The sequence below is a fragment of the Mauremys mutica genome, chromosome 1, assembly GCF_020497125.1.
Source record: "Mauremys mutica isolate MM-2020 ecotype Southern chromosome 1, ASM2049712v1, whole genome shotgun sequence".
NCBI classification, from domain to species: Eukaryota; Metazoa; Chordata; order Testudines; family Geoemydidae; genus Mauremys; species Mauremys mutica.
The window spans coordinates 50760381-50776959 of NC_059072.1; the positions used below are offsets into that span (position 1 = coordinate 50760381).

Here is a 16579-nt window from a genome sequence, read left to right on the forward strand (position 1 = left end):
CCAAATATTGGTGGAGCAGAGCCCCTGATTGTGAATATTCTTGGGGCTTTAGCTCCACGAGCCCATATAAGTTGGCGCCCATGGATATAGGATATCCAGACTACCTGGACCATTGTTCAGTTTTGAAAATCTGTATATTTCAAAAATATTTACAAGTTTCTGTCACAAAATGTCTCATTAAAATATCGTATTCCTGTTCCCTAACAAGATTTGACAAATTAAATTGGACATTGGGTCAAAAATGCAATGGTTTACAAAGTAGTGAAATAGTTAGCAGATTCTAAATATAGTAGTCTTTATTCTGGTGAAATTTTTCATTTCATGGTGGCAGATAAGTAGAACTTTGATTTTTGTGAAGTCAATCAGTTTGAAAGACATTTGATGGTTATTGGCCTTTTCTCAGGGAATTTAGGGGTTAAAAGGATGGCTTTGTGATTAAGGCCCTGGGCTTGGGCTCGGGCTGCGGAGGTCTGGAGTTTGTTCCTGGTTGTGACATGGAGCAAGTCAATTAATTTCACTGTGCCTCAATTCTCCATCTGTGTAATGGGGATAATGATACTTCCCTGTCTCACAGAGTGTTGTGGCGATAAACTTACTAATGTTTGTGAAGCGTCCAGATACTTCAGTAATCAAGTAAACCTATTAAGTACCTGTATAAATATTGCAAAGGATACTAAAAAGATGTAACAAAAAAATAGGAATTTAGTTTTGTTTTACCTGAAATAATGTGGAGTGATCATACTGGAAACAACGGATCTGGGTTAGGGATTTAGCAGGTTTCATAAAATTGTATTTTTAATATTTTACTGGAATAAGAAGATTAAGAAGCTGTCCATTAACAGACAGTAGAATTTAACAGAAATGTCACAGGAATATTCTGAAATGTGTAGGTGATTCATGGAAAGATTGTATTGTCAATTAGGGTTTGATTAGCTAACATTATATTCCTCATTATTTTATTCAAATTATAGAGTAGTTTTTATGAGATGAGACTTATGTGAATTTCAGTTCATATTGGTTTTGAATAACTTTAAATGATCCACCAATTATAGAATATACTTTAAAAACCCTACACATTGTATATAGTTGATATTTATTGTATGTTTTTAATTTAGATTGTAAACTCTTTGATCTAATACATTAGTAAATAAGTTTAAAGTTTGTAATTTAGCACTGACATTTCTATTCATTCTTCTTTCAGGACTGCTATAATCCAGGAATGTTACTGATGAAATGACATTGCAGGAGGTTATTGCTGCACTGCATTTCTTGGATGAAAGCCAAACAGTTACTTTCTGTAGAGTGGGTAAAACCCCCTAATTGCTTATTTACATGTGTAGATCACTGCGTTACTGTGTTAGTCACTGTCTCTATGTAGCAATGACAAGGCTGGAAGAAGCAAACAGAGAAGTGAACATGCATTCGTCGGTCCGATACCTTGGCTATTTAGCCAGGATCAACATATTGGTTGCTATATGTCTGGGCCTTTATGTCAGGTGGGAGAAGTCTGCAGATGCACTAATACTGGTAATATTTATTCTGGGACTTTTTGTTCTTGGAATTGCCAGCATACTTTATTATTATTTTTCAATGGAAGCAGCAAGTTTGAGTCTCTCCAATCTTTGGTTTGGATTCTTGCTTGGCCTCCTCTGTTTTCTTGATAATTCCTCTTTTAAAAGTGACGTGAAAGAAGAAACAACCAAATACTTGCTCCTTACCGCCATAGTTACAAGGATATTGTGTGCTTTGGTGGAGAGGATTTGCGGCTGTGTCCATCACCGACCAACTCTGCTGACAACAGTTGAATTTCTGGAGCTGGTTGGATTTGCAATTGCCAGCACAACTATGCTGGTTGAAAAATCCATGAGTATCATCTTGTTGGTTGTGGCTTTGGCCATGCTGATTATTGACTTGCGGATGAAGTCTTTCTTGGCAATTCCAAATTTGGCAATTTTTGGAGCTCTGGCATCTTTATTGTTTTTTACTTCCCTGAACATTCCCACAAACCCATTTGCCTTGGCCTGTTTCTTTAGTTGCCTGATTTCAGACCCTCTTCTTGATGTCTACTTCAGCGGACTTTCAGTTACCGAACGATGGAAGCCCTACTTGTACCGTGGTAGAATTTGCAGAAGGCTTTCAGTCATCTCTGTTGGAGTAATTGAATTTATCTTTTTCATTCTAGCAGCATTTAAATTAGGTGACTTGGGTCTCTGGTACTTCGTTATACCTGGGTTTTCCATTTTTGGAATTTTCTGGATGATCTGCCACATTATTTTTCTTATAACTCTTTGGGGATTTCATACAAAATTAAATGACTGTCACAAAGTCTATTATACCCACAGGGCAGAGAATAATAGCCTTGACCGAGTCATGGCTTCTAAAGGAATGCGTCATTTTTGTTTAATTTCAGAGCAACTAGTATTTTTCAGTCTCCTTGCAACTGCAGTTTTGGGTGCTGTAACTTGGCAGGTAATTATAATATATTTGTCTCTTTCCCTCCTCTGATATTATAAAGAACTGTTTTCTAACATTTATGATATCCAATACTTAGGGCCCTGCTAAATTGACGGCCCTGAAAATCCATCATGGACCTTGAAATTAGACCTCCCCTGTGAAATCTGGCTATTGGAAGGAAGGAGCAGCGCTGAGAATGACCGTGCAGGGGGAGATGAGACCCACTTCCAGGTTCCTCCCCAAGCTGCTGGAAGCTCTGTGGCTGTACTGGCAGCAGTCACGGAGCTTCCTGCAGCCGTAGGAGGTTCCGGAGGTGGGTCTGATCTCCTCCGTGCTGCTGGGAGTGCCCCGCCAGGGGCTCCTAGCTGCTAATCCAGGCTGGGCTTAAGAGGGACAGGGCATCCTCTTCCCCTGCATGGCTGCTCGGGGTGGGGTCAGTGGGAAATCAGCCAACATTGAAGGCAGCACAGCTGCAGAGCTTCCTGCCCCTGGGAGAGGTACCCAGAGTTGGGTCTGATCTCCCCGCAGCGGCCATACAGGGGACAAGGAAGACCTGTCCCTTCCCAGCCCAGCCTGCCCTAACAGCTAGGAATATGTAAACAATTTTAAAACCTTTTGGCTGTGAAATTGATCAAAATGGATCGTGAATTTGGTAGGGCCGTATTAATACTGTACTAGGGCCAAGACACAATTGAGCAATTCAAATTTTAAAGTGAAACTGATGACTTCAAAAGCAGATTCTTTTATTCTGGCACTTTGTTCTGTCTGACTATGGCTTAGTGAGGCTAATCATACCAGATTAGGTTGGTAGATTCAGTAAACTGACAGGAGGTACTAATTCAAGGCTGGAAGAAATATTAAAATAATTTAAAATCTGAATTTATTTAATTTACAAAGCCACTCTCTATATTGCCAGTATTTTCACAGCAGACAACATGCACATTTCTGTAGCCCTATAATATGAATTGAAATATGTTGGTGCGCTGGTCTGGGAACATCTTTTATATGGGGTAGTTTTAATGAAACCAATAAAAGATAACATTTATGTATACATTTTTCAAGAATTTAACCATATGACTCTTATTAATCTCAGTCGAGAACAACTTATAAATCCTTACAAACTACTTCGCAAATGTATCCCTTGCATCTGCCCCATGTGCAAATATATTTGAAGATAAAATATATCTTCTAATTATTTCTACAAAGTACCCACAAACTTTTCAGTTTTGTTCTTTTCTTCCCATTTGACTTTCCTGAATGGAGGAACGTGCCTTTTTCCTTAGCAGACTGAGCCAATGTACATTTGTCTGAAATATTTAGCCAGGTACCAAACTGAGGCATGCTGAGTGTTACTGGTACCATAGCAGTTTGGGAGCTGGTTTAAGGTAGATATTTTTAAACGTGGTCTTAAAATGACTGTCTTCAGCCCCACCCCAAAAGAGCTTATGACTAGCAAATCCAGTATGCAGAAATGCCTCTGCAATACTTTCAAAATCATTTTGCCATCCATTCAGAAGGACCTTGTGATCCTAGATTACCTCTTGCTGCTGACTCATGTGAAATGCTTGATGGAGAGGGAAGCTGATTTTTTTTTTTTTATCAGCGAATCAGTTTTCCTGTGCATCAAGCACATTTGTGGTTTGCAGAAGGAAGCTGGCTAGAATCCTGGTTAGTTTTCCTCTGCAGCACTTCCTTCCATAAATCATCATATATATAGCTACTGCTGCAGACTTTGTAGAGAAAAAGGGCGGAGGGGAGTGATTGGGAAGGGATTAAAAAAGATAGAGAATGGGAAAAGTGTCAATTTAAAAAGACAACTAAAGAAGAAAGGAGAAACAAATGCCCTGACAAAGATGAGATGGCGTTTAGGAAGAGATAAATAACACCAGCAGCACAAACACTGGTGACCCATGTAACTTTTCTATTGAGGATTATGCAAAGCACCAAAGTTTAGAGGTGGCCAGTCCAAAGTTTGATTCTTTATAGACTATTATATGATAAAACAAGTTATTCATCACTGCTGAATAATTCTTTCTGTTCCCACCTAGCCGTCTCTGTATTTCATAGAGTGCTAAGACAACTTTTGTCCTAACCTTTCTTAAAATCTTAGGAGCACTAATGGTAAATGCGATGCTACTTTAAAGTATCTTGGTTTTTTTCATTTGAGTGTATTAAACAGTTTCTGTGTTTAAAGTTAATCTGAGATAGCTATCTATGTTTTATTTATTCTTGAAAATAGTTACAACACATTTGCATCTGCAGTTGCACATTTTCAGATACTTGTAATTCAGAAGAGACATGCTTTACACTTTTATCCTCATAATAATTTATGCTTGTGAAGGTTCATGAGAACCAAATAGGTCTATTTCTCTTAAGATCTGTGTATTTATTTTCAGTTAAGTTAGTAGAAATTGGAGGGTATTTATTTCAGTATGGATCAATTAATCAGATGCACATCACTTGTATCTGGTAGAAAAAATGTATACTTGTCTATTCAGTTGGGGAAGGAAGGAATAACTGCAGTATCAAAGGGAAAGGTATTTGAATCAAGTAATAATTTTCCCTTTTAGAAAATCCAGTTAATTAATTCTAGTCATGAATCGGAGCAAGGAGAAATTAAAGTAACCAGTAAATTAGTCTAAGATTATAAATGCATGTATCACCTACTAGAAATATTTCTACCTTGGTAGTGTGAATGTTTCATGATAGATCAGCATGAGCTGTCCCCAAGAGGTCAGATATGTGCTTCTGTTCGCTAATTTGCGTTACTGCAAGGTACGATAAAATATCACTTATTGCAGTAGTTTCCAGTGATTTCTGTAGTTTTTGAGGTTCTACACATTTTCAGGGTAATTAAAAGCTGCAAAAGTACACCTGTATAAACACACCACTTACACTTTATCCAGCAATTCAGAACTCTTTGCTGGTGATACATTATTCTTGTTTAAGTATTTATTAATTTACAAAATTCAGTAATTTGCAGTATATCTTCTACTCTCTAGTGTGAATTAACGTGGTTGGGGGTGTGTGTGTGTGTGTGCGCGCATGCATTCATTCTACCAGCCTGGCAAAACTGTCATGAAAGCTTGGCGTGAAAATATTGTGATATTTTACTTAGTCCAAAAGAGTAATGTGTTTTGAAGGATAAGTTGTTGAGTTTGCAATGCTAGTTTATACAAGTATTTATAGGTATTTTGCATTAAATTGTCAACTTCACTTTCTTCCTATTATGTATTTAGGTATATCTTTCCCTTTGGCTTTTTCAGTCATTGGTTCCTTATTTCTTTCCATTCCCTCATATTTCTTACCCTCTTTTTCCCTCACATTGTGATCTCCCTCCCACACACACATTTTGCCAAACTCTTACTGCTCTCACTCGGAAATCCAGTCTCTCTGCCTCTCCTTCCTATTCTTTTACCCTTTCACCTCCTCACCTGTTCTTTCTCATTCTCTGTCACTCTCCTTCCTGACTTAACTCAGATGCTCTATCTCACTATTTCTTTTGTAACCTATCCACTCAGTCTCTCTTAATTTCTTTCTCACTACCCCATCTCTACCTTCTATTACTCTAACCACATGGGAGCTATAATTAGCCCTGATGCCTTAGAATCAAAAATGGAAATGATTGGCAACTAAAAAGCAGAACTAAATTGCTATGTTTTGAATATTTGTCTATTTCCTTTAGACTAAATGACGTTTTTCTTGATATTCAGCCTCAATTTTCCCTTTCTTAATTTAGTCCTTTAGCTTCTGTCTAGACCCCCGTGTACCACAGTATATAATTTCCCTCCTTGGGAACACCCTTCAAATATTTGTAGATAGTTATCTGTCTCCCTCTCTTTCTTTGTGACCATCTTCTAATTCCTTAAATTTCTTCCTGTGTCAAGGGTCCACAGCAGTTTCTGGTTTCAATAGTGTCAAGCTCTGTCTTTTCTTTTGCAGGCATATAGGATCAGAATCTAGCTTCTGGGTTGCATGGGTGTAACTGAGGGAAGAATTTTGCTCATATTTCTTTCTTAGTCCCCAGTGTTGTTACATGTTGTGTAGTGTGTTTGTTTCTTTAATCTAGCCATGCATTTCTCTTCCTTAAATTGTTGTTCTGTGTATAGTTCTTTGTAGGGTGACCAGATGTCCTGTGTCTAAACGTACAGTCCCATATTTAAGCCCTCCTGCAGATGTCCCAACTTTTTTTAAAAAATGGGCAATTTGTCCCATATTTTCTGTCTCCCCATATCAGTACTGGTGGGTCCTGCTGCTGGCCAGATCCCTGCTCGCCAGCTCCCCGCCACCACCACCAGCAGTGAGTGGGGGGTCCAGTGGCCAACGATGGGGATGGGTATGCAAGGCTGGTGGCAGGGCCAAGTTGCAACTTGCGGGGCCGGCCACTCCTCCTGCTGGTCCGTCACTGCAGCCCCTGCGGCGTGCTGGCTCTCATCCAGCAGGGCGGTGCCCCTCATCCCATTTCTGTCTGGCACTGGCTGCAGTGACTGGTGAGTGCAGGCAGGTGCCAGGTGGTGGCTGGTTATGTGTCCCCTTTGCTGCCCACCCATCGGCTTTTTACGTGCTCCCCCTCTCTCTGTCCTGTCCCTGCTTTGCCCAGTCACACATACCCCCGCCCCACTGCTCCTCCATATCTTCCCCCCATCCCCACCCCCGGGGGGCGGGAGGCAGGGCATGTCCCAGTGCAGGCAGACGCCTTCCTTCCCTCACTTCCTCTGTCTGGGCCGGTGCCCCAGAAAAGACCCTCTGGTCATCGCTCCCTCTTCCTCCTCCCCTGCGGCTGGAAACAGCTCCTGTCCCTTCCCTCCCACACAGTGCCGAAAGGCTGCTGCTGGTCACATTCTGATGTGAGCCTGGCAGGAATCTGGGGTGGGAGGACATGTGACCCTGCACACCCCACCATGTGTTGCCTCGGGAAGATGGGGTACCAAGAGAGGCAGGTCAGTCCGGGGGCCCAGCCAGGCATGTAGGGTAGAGAGTGCCTGGCAGGAAAAGTTGGGTTGGTTAGTAACCCCTCCTGTGAGAAAGAGTTGTATGAGTGTGTGTGTCACCTCTCTCCATGTGAACCCTAAAGCCTTAAAGATAAGAAGGTAAATAAATAGAATCCATCTACGCAGTATTTCTTTTTAATAGGGACTCAGTCAATTTGTTGTTAATTTGAACATTTGTACTGCATAGTTCTGATTGCCATTGAACTCACTTGAATATGAGTAATTTTATCAGGTGTCCCATATTCAGCATAGGGAAATATGGTCACCCTAGTTCCTTGTGACATACTTTCTGTTTAACTTATTTCCATCAGTTAATACTTTCAAACTCTCTTCTTTCTTCCTGTTATCTTTATCAACCTTTTCCTGCTAATACTCTTGTGTAGAGTACTTTTCTGGTGGTTACTCTGGCACTTTCCATAATTGCTTGCTCCCTTAGAACTAGAATGTCCCATCAATAAGTATCAACCCTGTATGTAAAATGACATTTGCTGTTAACAAAGATATATACCTTGTTTATCATTAACAATGTCACCTGAAAAGATTTAGAACAGGGGTTGGCAACCGATGGCACGTGTGCCAAAGATGGCACGCGAGCCAATTTTTAATGGCACGCTGGAGCCTGCCGGGACTCCAGCGTGCCATTAAAAATCCTGCCCAGCCCGGCCCGCTCTCCTCTGCCCTCTGCTCCCCCCATGGGGGCAGGGAGCAGAAGCATAGCCGTGCGCATGGGGTGGGCAAATGGCCCCACTCTCCCAGCACAGCAAGCCGCGGGGTCCGCGCTCCGGGGCCGGAGCGCCGGGCCGAGCACAGCAAGCTGCCGGCCCCTCCCCCGCCTTCTCCCTTCCCCTGGAGCCCTGCTGCTGCGCGCAGCGCTCTGGGGGTTGGGGCTGTGTGCTCCCGCGGGGCAGCATTTGGCTCCGCAGGGAGGCAGACACACTCGCTGCTCAACTGGAGCCATGCCGCCCTGCGCGCTCCCGCGGGGCAGCATTTGGCTCCGTGGGGAGGCAGACGTGCTCCCTGCTCAACTGGAGCTCTGCCGCCGCCACGCGCAGCGCTCTGAGGGCCGGGGCTGTGCTCTCCCGCGGGGCAGCGTGTCTGGCTCTGCGTGGAGCCTCAAGGTAAAGGGCCCGGGGCTAGGGGTGTTGGATAAGGGGTGGGGGCAGTCAGGGGACAGGGAGCAGGGTGGGTTGGATGGGGGCGGGATCCCGGGGTGGTGGCTAGGGGCAGGGGTCTTTGGAAGGGGCAGTCAGGGAGCAGGGGGGGTTGGATGGGGCATGGGAGTCCTGGGGTTTGTGAGGGGGCAGCGGGTGGATAGAGGTCAGGGCAGTCAGGGGACCGGGAGCAAGGAGGGTCCGGGGGGGGCAGTTAGGGTGGGGGTGGTCAGGGGACAAGGAGCTGGTGGGGTTGTATGAGTTGGGAGTTCTGGGGGTCCTGTCAGGAGGCAGGGGTGTGGAGAGGGGTTGGGGCAAGCAGGGAGTGGGGTGGGGGGTTGGATGGGTCGGGAGTTCTAGGGGTCCTGTCAGGGGGCAGGGAGTGGTTGGATGGGGCATGGGAGTCCCAGGGGTCTGGCTGGGGGCGGGGGTGTGGATAAGGGTCAGGGCAGTCAGGGGACAGGTAGGGGGTAGGGTCCAGTCTGGGGACAAGGAACAGGGAGGCTTAGATAGGGGGTGGGGTCCCAGGAGGGGGTAGTCAGGGGACAAGGAGCAACGGGGTTGGGAGTTCTTAGGGAGGCAGTCACCCAGCCCTCTCCCCTGAGCCCTAACCCCCGACCCTCCCCCCCCCCCACACCCACCCACCACGCCGTGAGCCCTGCACCCCCCCCCAGGCCCCTGCCCTGAGCCCTGTACCTCCCTCATACACACCCAGCCCTCTGCTTGACTCCTTCATCCCCCCTGACAACCCTAGCCCTGACTCTAGCACCCCCACCCATACCTAGCCCCCCTCTGTCCTGACACCTCCAGCCCCCAGCCCTGACTCCAGCCCGCCCCCAGCCCTCTGGGTCCTGGCTGCCGGCCCCGCACAGTCCGCTGCTGGTCTGGGGTTCTGGCTGACGGACCCTTGCCAGCCAGGGTCCCGGCCGCAGGCCTCGCTCAGCCCACTGCCGGCCTAGGTGAACAGAACCCCAGACCAGCAGCGGGCTGAGTGGGCCGGCGTCGTAAGATCAACATTTTAATTTCATTTTAAATGAAACTTCTTAAACATTTTGAAAACCTTGTTTATTTTACAATACAACACTAGTTTAGTTATATAATATATAGACTTATAGAGAGAGATCTTCTAAAAAACATTAAAATGTATTACCGGCACGCGAAACCTTAAATTTGAGTGAATAAATGAAGACTCGGCACACCGCTTCTGAAAGGTTGCCGACCCCTGTTTTAGAATATTTTAAAGTAGAAAGATCATGTTATTAACAAACATCACAAATGTCTTATTGTCTAACATACCAACAGTTACTCAGGAGAAGAGCAAGTGGCAATTTTTACCCAGTTCACACATTGCTTGAAATGAGCACACAAAAATTACATGCATCCTAAATGTTCAGGAGAGACTATCAACGTGAAAAAAAAAAAGGCAACGAGAAAATGCCTGTTGATGATTTCAGTAGTCTCACTCAGCCAGTCCCTCAGCACTCTATTTGCTTCCAGAGTAGTTACAGTAACTCCCCACTTAATGTCCTCTCACTTAACGTTGTTTCAATCTTGCATCCCTGCTCAATTACAGAACATGCTCCATTTAAAGTTGTGCAATGCTTCGCTATAATGTTGTTTGGCTGCCTGCTTTGTCCATAGCGGGCAGCCCCCCATCAGCTTCCCTATGCCCCCCCCCTCCCCAGCGCCTCCCGCACGCCGGCAGATGCCACAGCTCAGCACCTTCCCCCTCCTCCTCCTGCCCATGGCAATCAGCTGGCTTGCAGCATTCAGGACGGGGGAAGAGCGAGGACTCGGCGCTCAGGCTCCCCCTGCCTCCTGAATGCCGCAAACCAGCTGATTGCCATGGGCAGGAGGGAGGGGGGAGCCTGCGCACTGAGTCCTCGCTCCTCCCTCCTGCTCCGTGAACCTTGCAAGCCAACTGATTGCCGCAGGCAGGAGGCAGGGGAGGGAGGGGGGAGGAGCGAGGACACAGCGTGCGGAGTAAAGGGGGGGGAAAGGAGAGGTGGGTTAAGGGTGGGGGCTTGGGGGAAGGGTTGGCGTGGGCAGGCCGAGGGTTGAGCCCTCTGCCCCTGATGCTTGCAGAGTAGGGGAAGCAGACGCTGCTGCTGTGCAACACACTTCTCGTAGCCTACAGCACCTTCAGCCTCCTTGCCTGCCTCATTGTCTCAAGTGCCAGTGGGCTGTGCCTGTGTGGGGTAAGGCAGGGGCACCTCCCAACTATAGTACTGTACTGTATGGCAAAAAAAAATTTCCCTGGAACCTAACCCTCCCCCCCCCCTTTACAAAAAGAACAGGAGTACTTGTGGCACCTTAAAGACTAACAAATTTATTGTAGCATGAGCTTTCGTGAGCTGCAGCTCACTTCTTCGGATGCATAGAATGGAACACACAGACAGGAGATATTTATACATACAGAGAACATGAAAAGGTGGAAGTATGCATAACAACAGGAAAAGTCTAATCAATTGAGATGAGCTCTTATCAGCAGGAGGAAAAAAAACTTTTTGAAGTGATAATTAAGATGGCCAATAGAAGGTGTGAGGAGAACTTAACATAGGGAAATAGATTCAATTAGTGTAATGACCCAACCATTCCCAGTCTTTGTTTAGGCCAGAGTTAATTGTATCTAATTTGCATATTAATTCGAGTTCAGCAGTTTCTCTTTGGAGTCTGTTTTTGAAGTTTTTTTGTTGCAAAATTGCCACCTTCAAGTCTGTCACTGAGTGGTTAGAGAGGTTGAAGTGTTCTCCCATTGGTTTTTGAATGTTATGATTCCTGATGTCAGATTTGTGTCCATTTATTCTTTTGCGTAGAGACTGTCCGGTTTGGCCAATGTACGTGGCAGAGGGGCATTGCTGGCACAGGCCTAAAAAAGAAAATAACAGAACGCCACTAGCCATCACCTACAGCCCCCAACTAAAACCTCTCCAGCGCATCATCAAAGATCTACAACCTATCCTTAAAGATGATCCCTCGCTCTCACAGATCTTGGGAGACAGGCCAGTCCTCGCTTACAGACAGCCTCCCAACCTGAAGCAAATACTCACCAGCAACCGCACACCATACAACATAAACACTAACCCAGGAACCTATCCTTGCAACAAAGCCCGATGCCAGCTCTGTCCACATATCCCTTCAAGTGACACCATCATAGGACCTAATCACATCAGACACGCCATCAGGGGCTCGTACACCTGCACATCTACCAACGTGATATATGCCATCATGTGCCAGCAATGCCCCTCTGCCACGTACATTGGCAATTTTGCAACAAAAAAGCTTCAAAAACAGACTCCAAAGAGAAACTGCTGAACTCGAATTAATATGACCAGGCTCTTAGGTCCATAGTAATACAAATAATAAATAATAATTCCTATGTAAGCCCCTGATTGTGCAAACATTTACACACGTGTTTACCAGGATTTTGATGGGACTACTCTTGGTAGTAAAGGTAAGCATATGTGTAGTGTTTGCATGGTTGTGGCCAAAGAGTATTAACCAACATTGCCAGAGATGTGGTGCACTGGGAAGCAGCATGGTAAATTGTAGATTCTCCGTTGGATCACTGCCTCCCAAAACACTACAATAGTGCATGTGTTTTTGATGTTTTGAAGAAGTGAGGAGGAAAGTGTTTAAAAAAATATTTTTTTTTCCAATATCCAGCGTGTACTGAATTGCTTTAATAGAAATCCACATCAAATACAATTGCTACATTATGGTCTGGTAGACACTGAATTTTCACCACCAGACGTTGCCTTTTGGAAGAAAGTGTGTTTACTATAAGCCACAAATAAATTTTAAAATGTTAAGTTTTAAATAATACAAAAATAACAAATTATTTTAAAAAAATAAATTCACTGTAAGTGCAGTTCTGAAAGACAGTTCTCGCTTAGACAGATCCAAGGAGAGTGCATAAATTGAGAATAGGCCTAATTAGTGTTACGTTACAAATAACTGTCTTAAAACCTTATCTTCCAACTATGTGTAGCATTATCTGAAATATTTGTTAAGCTGAAAGATCAGGGTCCCAACTGGTTACTTGAAAGGTCAATTAGTAATGGAATATGCTGGTCAATTATTAAATAACTAGTATTGCAGCATTACGCAGAGGGGAGTGAATAATTCTGTGTCATATACCCTGTGACATTTAGGATGCATTTCACATGTGCATTTTGGCTACATGATAGTAGAAGGGTACAGCTGAAAAGCTTCTCACTTCACTGACATACCTAAAATTAATGATAGATTTCAAATTGCTTATAATGGCTCTGTAGTACATGCTGACTCACTATGCAGAAGCATGTACTACAGCTTGTTAAACTCAGTCTACATCATATTAAAACAATTACATAAAACATGCAGAGATTTCTTTATCTCAGAAACCTCAATTTTCAGGAATCAGTGTTGATTTATTCATGTTAACAGCTGTTGCTTAACTTTTGAAATGTCAAGGTGAAGTTTCTGATGAATATGGGAACAAATATATTTAAAAATAATGAACATTATTGAAGTAATATGTGCAGGGGCTGCACTCAGCCCCTAAAAGGCATAAAACCATCTTCCGGAGATCTGCAGTGTGGGTGCTATAGGATTCTGGTCAGTTTTAAGGGCCAGTTATTGCTTTTCTGCATCTGATAAATAATTATCATTTTCAAGTAAAGTGTTTTGAAAGTACCCATAAATCTTCTGTTTAGTACAATTGTATTGTAGAATATGATACTGCGATATTAATACCAAAGGAGCTTTTAAAGTATCAATGAACTAGGCTGATGAATAGTTGAATTTTATGGGTTGGGCACGTTAAGCACAGTCCAGACAACTATGCAAGTAAGAGAGTCCAACAGGTCAAGATTGAAGGAAAAAGATAGATAGGCTGACCCAGGAAGAAGTAGTGGGATGTCATAAAGGAAGACATGTTAGCATGTGTTGTGATAGAGCAGGGGTTCCCAAACTGGAGGTCAAGACCCTTCAGGGGGTTGCAAGGTTATTACGGGAGGGGGGGGTCGCGAGCTGTCAGCCTCCACCCCAAACCTCGCTTTGCCTCCAGCATTTATAGTGGTGGTAAATATATTAAAAAGTGTTTTTAACTTATAAGGGGAGTCGCACTCAGCGGCTTGCTATGTGAAAAGGGTCACCAGTACACAAGTTTGAGAACCACTGTGATAGAGGATATGGCATTGAACAGAACACTTTGGAGGGAGAGGACTTATAGAGCAGACCCCATTTGATGGGATTAAAGCAAGGAAGAAGAAAAATAATAGTTGAATTTTATATACCTATTGCATGATACAGTATACTGTCATCTAATATTTGGTATCTAATATTCTCCATCGTGTTTACCTAGCCCCCAAATCCTGCAAGCACTTATACACATGCTTAACTTAACACACATGATTAGCCCCATGGAAGTCAGTGGCACTAGTCAAAAACTTAAAGCTAAGCATGTATCTAAGTATTTGCAGGATCAGGGCTTCAGGGCCAAAATCTGTGCTCGCCTAAATGGTACAAATGGTACACACTCGCCTAAGTGGCATAAATTTATGCATTTATTTCTGTGGAGTTGCTCCTGCTTATGCGACCAGTGAAATTGGCCCAAAGTCTGTTTTTTAGAATGCTACACTGTGTAATTAGGTTTATCTTTGGCTGTCTGTAGCATATAATAATTTGCACCTCATGTTTCAGCACCAAATTAGATTTGCTCAAATAATTTTCACAAATCACTGAGGTAAGTTTTAAAGAAAATCATAACTGAAATCTGAACATAACTTTGTTTCATTGAATTTGCAAGTGGATATCATCAGACATAAATATATCTATTTTCTTTTTAGCCAAAGAATGGGATCTTCATGAGTGTGTTTCTGATTGTTTTACCTCTGGAGTCAATGGCTCATGGGCTTTTCCATGAACTGGGGAACTGCTTGGGAGGAACATGTGTTGGATATGCTGTTGTGATTCCCACCAACTTCTGCAGGTATAGTTACCATGGTAAATGTATGCACATTGCAACTTCGTATTGGAATTAGTGCAGCTGTTACACGAGAGGCAATTCAGTGGTGTAGCTTTTCAACTATTAAATACTAGTTTAGATATTAAATGGCTATATTTGAATGAGCATTCTCCTTACCTAGCCTCACCTTCCAAAGATAATATTTAGATACTTACAATACAACTTCAAATGCTGTATATATTTGACTTACTTTTAACAGGCCAATAAATATGCTAGGCCCCAGTCCTGCAAAATGTACTGCATGAAAGAAACTGCTGATTCCATGTGATATATGTTGCGGGATCAGGGCCTTAGATTCTGGAGTCAGTGCAGATATTTTATGTAAAGTGACTTAATAATCCAAGCAGGCAATGAACTCATGTTCGGAACAACTTTATAAACTGTATTAAATGATTTAACTAAGTGGCGTGAGAATGATTTTGGATTACTTATAAACTACATGTTATCTACGTATTTACAGTAATTCCTATTTTCAAAATAAAGGTTGCATTAAAAATATTTTTTTCTTTGATGCTAATCATTTACCTGCTCATCCAGCTACAAAAAATAGCTTCTAAAGTTGAAATATCCTATTTTAATCCCATTTTTATTCCTATCATTTAAATCCTTCATAAAGGCGTTATATTGTAAATAACACAAGACAACTCATGAAATTCATATCTTCGTGAGTTTCCATGGAAATGGGATTACAAGTTGGAATGTGTATGAAAACTATGGATTTAATGGGCAAGGAAAAGATCCAGGGTTTTTTTGGGTTTTGGTTTTTTGAGGTGTGTGTTTGGTTTTTTTAAAGGGAGAGCCAAAGGAAAAAAAGACTGTGCTGATGTTCAGTTGTTAGATACCATGTAAATCATTTGAAAATGCTGTAGCCTTGAACAGATTAAGATTTCCACTGTTCAACTGGCTATTTCTGTTGATATATAACATAAATAGGTTTTTAATGGAAGCGTTTACCCATTAAAAAAATTCTGGGAAGTATGATGGCCATCATGCTCCCCCATCTGCTTAACTATATAAACGAAGCCTGCATCCATGGATTATGGCTGGGGATGGGGAAAATGATCTATCCTAGCTCTGGCCCCACAGAAGCCCCTCGGTTGGGACTTTGTGAGTTTGGAAGGGACAAGTGGTTGCCTAATTTCAGAAGTGGAGTGACTTATGCTGCTTCCCCCATTGTGGTTTGGAAGACTCCTGTCCAAAGTGGTGTCTGAGGCAGCTGTGATCTGAGAAACACATGAGCTATGCTGTCCAGAAGACTGGGGGGGCTGAGTGGTAGCTTGAAAGAAAGATATTTCTCCATGGATGCCACTAGTGGCCAGTAGAGATGCACAGGTCTGTGGGCTTAGTGATGAAACCACTGAGGATGAAATGACAATTGTTCTGCAGTCTAGATGAAAGAGATGGTCCAGTGGTTTAGTCCTCTATTCCCAAGTGAAAACTTTAATACCAAGAGAATTACCAGGACAATAAGTGAGTTAAAACTGCTAGAGCTCCTGTGACAGAATGATCCTGATAGGAATGAATTTGTCCCTCTAGTACATTGTTGCATCTTTTCCATTTAGAAAGCAGAAGGGTTTATATTTTATCCACAATAAAATTATCGGTGTCACATCAACTTCCTGAGCTTTGTTCTTGTAATGTCCTTAGCTGCCCACATTCTGCAGCAACCAAACTGAGGGCATAATATCCCACTAGGTCCATTATTGTGAGGGCTTAAAAAGCAGGTTTAATAAACTTACATTACAATATAAATAATATTGCCTTTCTTGTCCTTGGCAATAATCCAATTCCTGCATTGTGCTAAATTATTCTGTCACTGGCAGTTTAGTTTATCCATGGAGAAATTGTAGTAAGGTCTTGAAAAACAGTGTGAGGCACTGGCAATGTTACCCTTTCTTAATAATAATAATAAAGGTCAATTAATAAGCCCATTCTCTAATTGTTCAGATAAAGTATGGACAATATTAATATTG

At 43.0% G+C, this 16579-nt stretch overlaps 1 protein-coding gene across 5 annotated transcripts in view; it reads left to right on the forward strand.

Annotated features, from left to right (window-relative positions):
• The window catches only part of TMEM168 (transmembrane protein 168), a 32843-nt gene that overhangs the window by 5235 nt on the left and 11029 nt on the right, over positions 1-16579 (forward strand). Inside the window, exons 1-3 of one of the 5 annotated variants that reach the window (XM_044980626.1) lie at positions 2137-2154; positions 2411-2469; positions 14428-14570. In XM_044980626.1, the coding sequence (XP_044836561.1) occupies positions 14446-14570 (125 nt within the window). In that variant the 5' untranslated portion in view covers positions 2137-2154; positions 2411-2469; positions 14428-14445. Of the gene's footprint in view, positions 1-1201; positions 2470-14427; positions 14571-16579 lie in introns of those variants that run through there. The other 4 variants (XM_044980607.1, XM_044980590.1, XM_044980599.1 and 1 more) reach the window with 4 other exon arrangements.